We start from the raw sequence: 7,999 nt of genomic DNA on the forward strand, positions 1-7,999 counted from the left end.
CCTTAGCTACTCATCATGGAGTCTCTAAATTGGCACCTAGAGGAGAGGGAGGCCCTGGGTTCCCCCCCACCACTGGGAAAGGTGGTACGGGAACACCCTGACACAATGCAGGGAGAACTGCTGCATTTGGAGCTAGACCTTCAGGTTAAAGAATCTGTAGAGGAGGGAGACAGGCTAAGGGCAAGGAGTTATGTCTGAGTTTGGTTTACTGGACTTGGGAGGGGGGGACTAAATGTAACCCTGCCCTGCGGCTGAGCCATGAGAAGAAGCAAGGCCCCGCAGGAAAAGAATGCCTGTCAGCGGGGGGGCAGTAGATGAGACCCAGCCCTGTGGGGGCACTGCAGCGGTGAGTCAAGAGGACAGAAGCACAAACATCTGTTCTGGGGTTTCAGGCAGACAGAGACTCTTCATGGTGCTTCACAGGCAGCACCAATTCTTGCATGTCAGTGATAAGACTATTATGACCCAGTTAATTCTGGTAACAGATACTGGACTAGATACAGTATCTGAATTGGCTTCACATAACAAGCTGAAAAAAGAGCTGGTAAAATTATTCAGCACTAGATGCCTTTTCGCTAACCAACTGACAATACTATTGATGGGTGTGGTGTCCTCTGCATTGTATGGACAGTGTTTTACAAAGAGAAATAGATGCTGGAACAGGGTTTTCTATAAGCATCTTGCCCAAGCACATAACTATTCCTAGTTTGCTTTACAAATAGAATGGTGGGTGATGGGGCAAAATGAGAGAGATGAGATGAAGGATTTTCACTTTAATTTCAAACATTTCCAATAGTGGCAGAGTACCCGAGTCACATACACGCTCCATATACACGGTACCTTACATCCGAGTCAAGAACTTCTTACTACACACAAACTATTCCTATTTCCTTATAACTAAATGAGAGGAACTTTTCAAGATTTACACATCTTTCTACTGTTAACGCAGTTGAAATATACACTCACTACTTTACTTTGCTGCTAACATAACAATTTGATGGCATACACAAATCAGCAGGTAAACTGTCTTACCTAACTGGACCACTGATTCCAGCTCCCAGCTTCTGAGTCCAGTTAATGCTGTACTCCTCTAAAATGGAGGTTTCCTATGCAAAAAGGAAAAAAAATACTACAACTTTTCTGAATCTGTAGACCAGATTTGAAAGAGACAAATCAGTGGAAAAAATATGCTTTTATTTCACTTTACCAAGGAAAGTTACACACCCATACAAATACTAGCATAACACGGTGCTATAGTGTAAAATATCTTCCGTGCTTCTATGGCAGTTTGCTAAAGCTGGTCATGCTAGCATTCTGAAAGGGGCAACCATCAATTGATAGAAGGGGCCTGGGAAATAATAATATGCAAAGACTATCTTCCTTCTGAGTTCTGCCTTACCCCTTCTCCCTCCCAAAAAATAAACTGTGGATGAATAATATTTTTTAATTTGAATTTACTCTTTGGTCCTGTCCACATTAGCATCTTGCTAAAGAACTGAGGTTTCCAGTCTTTGGAACTTTACATTGCAAATTAAGCACAGCAGAGGCCAGTGCTAAAAATTTTGATCTTGTTTGTTAAGGAACCATACTCATGATAACCATTTTTTCCTCCGATTTGCACAAACAAGACCAAACTGTACTATATGCCTCAGGAACTATTGTACTTAAACATCTTCCTTCAACATTACATCATTTGTTGTATATGTAGGGGGCCTTAGCATAGACAGAGTTTTGGCTAAAACTTCTACCACTGCTGTTAAAGACAATACCACCGGAGAAGAGTATAGATGTATACATGCTAGCTGTTAATATAGTTCCAGGGAAATATATATTCCATATTGTTCCTGATGCTGTTCCTCCCAGGAAGCAATTTATAGAAGTTTGTTTTCTGACTTGCTGTAAGGAATACAGGAAGTAGGGATCGACAGGGCAGGGGAAAGATTAAACAGGAGAAAAAAGTTGAGGATATAGTGAACAGAATAAACTGTTTGCCAAGTGACTATTTTGACTAGTCTTTCCTATATATTTTCTGTCAGACTAAGTAGTACAATAGTGACCAAAGCTGGGATCTGAGCTCTCTTTCTGCTCCTCATCCTTCCCTCACCCTGCAAGATCTGTACTGGTCATTTTCTGGAATGTGTGACAACTAATTGTATATTTAAGCACTAGTGTGCTCAGAGCTGTATACAGAGAAAGTCATCCTCTAGATAAAGGAGTGGATCATCAAAGTAAAATATAGATGTTCAGCTATATTACTGACAGGCTGAAGCAGCAACACTCAAATGGTCAGCCTTTTAAAATTAAATTAATTTAAAAGACCCCCAGTATACACTGCAGTTGGTGTGTGAATGTTGAACAGCCTCCAAGAAACTGTGGTATTTTAAGCAGGATTTGAAAAGGACTGAATCCCATGTAAGGATAAGGGAACAGGTCCCAGGGTAAAGGGGAGACATGAATTTAAAATTCTATTGTAAGCTGTCTACGACAGGGAGCTTGCCTCTCTATATGACCTGCAGAGTGCTTAGTAAAGTTGCGTGCTAATAATAAATGAGTGGCATGAACAAAGGTACAAAGGCAAAATTTTAAGCATCTTTCACATGTCCCAGTTATACCCCCTTAGAGGAAATAGGAGAAAATTAGAGCAGTGTCTACTACTTGGCTTACTGTTTTCAAGTAATAACACTGACAAAGTGTAGTTCTCTTATCAATTTAAGTGATCTTAGAAAGTCATATAAAGGAACAGATTTATCCCAGTATTTTATTCTTTGATCAGTTATTTGTATAATGAAGAGTGCAGGCTGTTGGAAAAAATTGCCGTTGCAGTCTAAAAAGATATTCAAGTATAGACAGGGTCTCTTTGAACAATGGCTCACACATCACTCCACACCTCCTCAGCACCTCCCCTGCCCAAACAGAATGGCAAACAATATTCATGGCGTCTATAAGACCATCCAAGGAATAACTTGGAATTTCCTTGATGCAAGGAGGAATTCAAAACCCTCCCTCAGAGAAGCCCAGCAAGACAACTGTCTCTTCCTGCCGTATATAGGACAAAGAGACCATGAGAGGAGAAAGGTACAGGCTAAAGCAATGCTTTTTAAAGCTTCTGAAATGAACTTATAGATTCTCTAGAGAAAATGAAGGAAGTCTTTTGGGGGGAGTGGGAGGGATGGAGGAAATAGCTTCTGAAGGGCTGAGACAGCACCTATAGATGCAGGTAGCAAAGAGAGCTAGCTCTTCAGCTGGAAAGGCCTGGCAACTTGGGAGTAGCAGTGTAGTGAAGCAGTGAACTTGTAAAGTGACTGGCAGGTCACCTGGAACTATTTGCCGATGCTCAGAACGTAAGTGCTTCAGCTGCTACTAGTGAAGGGATTTTAAATGTGCTAAACTGTACCTTAACATTGTTTCAAACATTCCTGCCTGTTATGCAAAGAGGGTGCCTGGAGCATTATGCTGAAGTTCTCACCTATATCTGTGGGATTTTTATGCCTTTTATTGTTTTGGGCTTAAGGATGAACTAAGCCTGCTTCCTGGGGTTCACTCTCATTGCCATGTATTTCCCACAACCTCCCTCCATCAGTTACAGTTCCACGGGTGAAGAGTTCAACTTCCATTCAATAAGCAGAGGGCACTTAAAAACAGTGGTGTGGGCACTCATGCCACACATCTCCTATCCAGGCTCCAACAGCCCAGCAAGTGAGTGGCAGGGTTTCAGCTAACCAACTAAGCTCTTCTTGGGCACAAGGTGAAGGTATGTATCAACCCTTTGGGGGAAAGTCTTGCAAGTTTGTTTTCCCAACACTTTTCACCTAGACCCAGTGAAAAATTGTAGAGAGGGATTTTTAAAAGAACCATTCATATTCAACATCAAAATCAATCAAACATTTTATTTGGAGTAATTAATGCCTGATCTTCAAAACATTAGTGGATTTGCATTGCTCAAATGTACTTTCCAACTTCTGCTAGTTCATGCTGGCACAGTGATCTATGCTCTCCCAACTCCTACTGCAGAACTTGCACCAATGGGCACGAAAACTATAAACTTTAATAATCACGTCTGATCGATGATAAATGGGAAGTTCAACCTCACGCTTTAATGAAGGATTGAATTATATTTTGAATTGATATGCCTTTTATCCCAAAGGATCACACAGTATCCACTGCTAACTAGCTATCCTGAGAATAGCAGCCAGGTAGCTGGCTGGCAGAATACCACAGTACACACCACGGGGTTGTGGATTTTTAAACCAAGGACATGTAGGCAAACACTTACTCTTACAAACTGTGCCACAGGATTGTAGTGCCTATGCAAGTCAGACAGATGGATACTCACTTTTGGACAACTACAGCACCGTACTCAGTCTATTACCTCAGGAATGATGTATCCTGTTAGTATTTGACTGTGTTGTTTCAGAGGTGGATGGGTATTCCCAACCTGATGCTCAGACCAAAGTGCCATGCTAGCATTGTTAAAAAGCAAGATCCATCATCACGTTTTCAAATAAATCTAGACTCCAATGTTACAAGATTATACAGAAACTTAAATAGCTCACATTTTCTTATATGTGCCTTATAAGAAACCCTTCAGGTCTTGAAAGGATGGTGGGAGGTTGAGGCGAGGAGACTTGAAATGCTTTTTTCCCCAGGTACCACTTGTATTTAATTCTGGTGCCTTTCTGGAATTTGTCTGTTTTATCCTTGTGGCTTCATTAGCAAAAGTAGTACTTATCTAGGATTATGAAGTTCTATCTAATGATATGAGTCAGGAAGGGATTCTAACATATTTATGAAGGCCTTACAGCTGGCAGTAGTGAACTTTTGATGCAAGACTAAAACATTGCAGAAATCCTCTAGTACATTTTTATTGTTTTTTCTCACTGACTTTCACTATTTTCTTCAGGAAATCAACTCAGGCAGTGACAACTTCCTATTGAATCCTAAGTTCCTACAATAATTCTTGCTGTGCAAAGCTATGTCTGTTTTGTGCCCTCCCCTTTCTCCCAAAAACCAGATGTCACACATGCCAAGTTCGTTTTCATAAAGTGCAGCATTTTCTTTTAAAGTGGACAAATTACCTGCATATCAATTTGAGGAGTGAAAATACAAAATTGTATGGGTAAATTTGGTCCACTACAAGGCAAAAGACTTCAGGGTGTTGCTCCTGCAATCAGTGGGATGCGGGTACAAGTTTTTATACTCAATATAGTATCAGAGTGCCTACATATTTATTACCCTAACAGCACTTTGATCAGCCAATAACCATAGGACAGAGCTATTCTGCCAGCTGGTTAAATTTACATTGCCAAATTTAACAGCACTGTAATTAAAGTAACTAATATTCAAATATTTTAGCTCTTTATTCCCAGCATCAAAGGACACAGATGGCGGAAGTTTGTTTTCAGAGAGACAACATGTGTGAAAGAATATGTTGGTGGAAGGAATAAGATTTGTAAGAGGGAGCTCAGATTTATCATCCCCAAGAAATGTGAGACATCTGAGTGAAACAAGATCAGCCAGGTTCTCCCCTCCTCCCCAAAAAATATACTGAACAAGAATTTGTGGCCCCTGTAGAGACTGCAGCCATCACTATGGGTGACTCGCGCTCCCCACCCTCCCCACATATCCCAAGAGATTTTTGGGGATGGGGTCCAAGCCCCCAAAGCGAAAGGGGTGAGTTGTTTTAGGGGGCTGAAGACCTCGAGCGGAAAGGCGGGGGGAGGAGAAGAGGGATTTGCTGGGGGGTCCCCGAGCTCCGGCGCCTCCTTCCTACCTTAATCATTTTATCCATTTCGTGATCCTCCGACATCCTCCCCCACGGGGCCCCGAGCTGAGCGGGGAGGGGAGGCGGGGGATCCCGCCTGCCGGTCCCCAGGGAGAGAGGAAAGGAGGCCGTGGGAGCAGGGCAGGGACCCGGGGCCGCTGCGCGGTGGGCGAGCTTGGAGGACACGGGAAGGGGGGGAGCCGGACGGAGGCCGGCCAGCTGGATGAGGGGAGGGGGAGCCGGGCCGCGCCCGCACTAGGCAACGGGCAGCCCCCGAGGAGCCTTTGTGCCGCTGCGCCGCCTCATCCCCGCGCGGCCGGGTCAGTGGCTCGGGAGGGGCCGGGAGGCGTCTCTGAGCGGGCACAGGGGGCCCCGGAAGCTGGCGCTTAACCCGGTAATCGCCGCAGCCGGCACTCCGCTACGGCCAGCGCTGCCTGGGAGCCAGACATTGCCGGGGTCCTGGGGAGGGACAGCCCCGCCAGGCTGCGCGCCGCACGGAGTCACCCGGTGCGCTACCCACGCTAACGCAGCTCGGGGGCCCGCACCCGCCGCTAACTCCCCACACCACTAGGAGGATTTTAGAAGCCACCTCTGCGGCGATTATATAATCAACAGGCGCCCGCATTCCCCGTCTAAGAAGGCGACGCCGCCTCCAAGGACCCCTCAGAGGGCCTTCGACCTGTGGGCGCTCACTGATTACGTACGAGATATGGGGAGGCTTAGGCCAAACAATAGGGGGAAGAGGCGGAGCGAGAAACCAGGACCCCCCCGTAGCTCCGCCCAAGAGCCAGCTAGGACCCGCCCACTGCGCGAAAATGTCCCGAAAGAGACTGCACCAGCGAGATGGGTCACGGCGGGACAGTCCCGCCCGAGATCTCGCGAGGTTTCAGGCCAATGAAAACCTAAGCAGGGCACCTGAAGCGCCATTTTGCGCTGGGGCCGCCGGGGAGGAGGTGTCAGTCTGCGGGCCCGCTAACGGGGGGCAGCTGTAGCCGCTCTGCCGGCTCGGCCGGCTCCCTGTGAGGCCCGAGGGGCGGAGGCGAGACCCCCCGAGCCTGGGTCGTGGCGGGGACGGGGCCTTATTCAGGGAAGTACCGCGCTGAGGCAGGGCCCCGGGGCCGCCCTGTGGGAGCCCGTCCGAGGGGCCCGGGAGGAAAGTGCCTCCCTCGCTGCGGCGGCGTGAGGCGCTCGGCGCCTGGGCTAACGGGGGCCCTGGCAGGTCTGCGGCAGCTGAGCCAGGAGCCCCTACCCCCGGCCAACGCCTGGCAGCGGTGCCCTGCCCCCTTCTGGTCGGGACGGGTTCTGCGCCGTGGCAGCCGCTGAAAAACCGGAGCTCGCTGCAGGGGCCTCGGGCGCGGGCCCACCCTGCAGCTCGCGTCAGCCGTCACTAACGGCGCCTAATTGGCACGCGGGTGCCCTTAGCGGAGGGGAAACAAGCTGTCTAGAATCCGTCGAGACTAAGCTTCACTTAAACAGCAACAGCTGTTGGAGGGACAGTCACAGGTGAAAACTTCCACGATCATGGGAAAGCTTAGGGCTTGGCGACACTCGGAACTCCCCAGCGCTCCTGCGGCAGTGCGGTCATGGGAGAGAGCTCTCCCAGCGCTGCAGGTACTCCACCTCCCCCTGGGCATTAGCTTGCTGCACTGGGGCACGGTTTATACTGGTGCTTTACAGGGCTGTAACTTGCTGTGCTCAGGGGTGTGTGTTTTTCACACCCGAGTGAGAAAGTTGCAGCTCTCTAAAGTGCCAGTATAGCCAAGGCCTTAGTGTCCTATAGGTGGCAACCTAATCCCTTTCACCTGCAAGTGTCTCCCCCCCCACCCACCCCCAGCCATTTTAAAAGGGGGAAAAAATACCCATTTGGCTCAGGCAAGAGGCTGCATCACAAAGGTTATACTGTTACATCCAGTTTGAAGTATCAATCTTCCTCTGCCACTGGAAAAAGCTTATCTAAGTAATGAAATTCTGAAGTTTTTTCTCTTTAGAGCACTGATTAATGCAAGGTTAGAGCTATGTTCCCTATACAAAGTAAAGATGATATTTCTGCTAAGGAACTCTGAATTCTTCAGCTTTCTTTTTGCTCAAAACTAAACTAAAGCTGAACATTAAAAGATGGTAGAGTGAGGTTTTTCTGAAGTTAGCTTTGTTTTTCAGACTTTATCCAAGGCATAGTTCCTGAAATTAGTATCAAAATTGGTAGTACATGTTGAGTATCTGTGCATGAAAACATTAGCT

General features: G+C 46.9%; 1 protein-coding gene across 2 annotated transcripts in view; it reads right to left on the reverse strand.

Moving 5' to 3' along the window:
• Positions 1-6,368, reverse strand: part of MAPKAPK5 (MAPK activated protein kinase 5) — a 32,517-nt gene extending 26,149 nt beyond the window's left edge. The window contains exons 1-2 of one of the 2 annotated variants that reach the window (XM_030582717.1): positions 5,771-6,368; positions 1,033-1,106 (exon numbers count right to left, since the gene is read on the reverse strand). In XM_030582717.1, the coding sequence (XP_030438577.1) occupies positions 1,033-1,106; positions 5,771-5,806 (110 nt within the window). In that variant the 5' untranslated portion in view covers positions 5,807-6,368. The remainder of the gene's footprint in view (positions 1-1,032; positions 1,107-5,770) is intronic. The other variant, XM_030582719.1, reaches the window with a different exon arrangement.
• Positions 6,369-7,999: the final 1,631 nt, after the last annotated feature.

The sequence above is a fragment of the Gopherus evgoodei genome, chromosome 13, assembly GCF_007399415.2.
Source record: "Gopherus evgoodei ecotype Sinaloan lineage chromosome 13, rGopEvg1_v1.p, whole genome shotgun sequence".
NCBI classification, from domain to species: domain Eukaryota; kingdom Metazoa; phylum Chordata; order Testudines; family Testudinidae; genus Gopherus; species Gopherus evgoodei.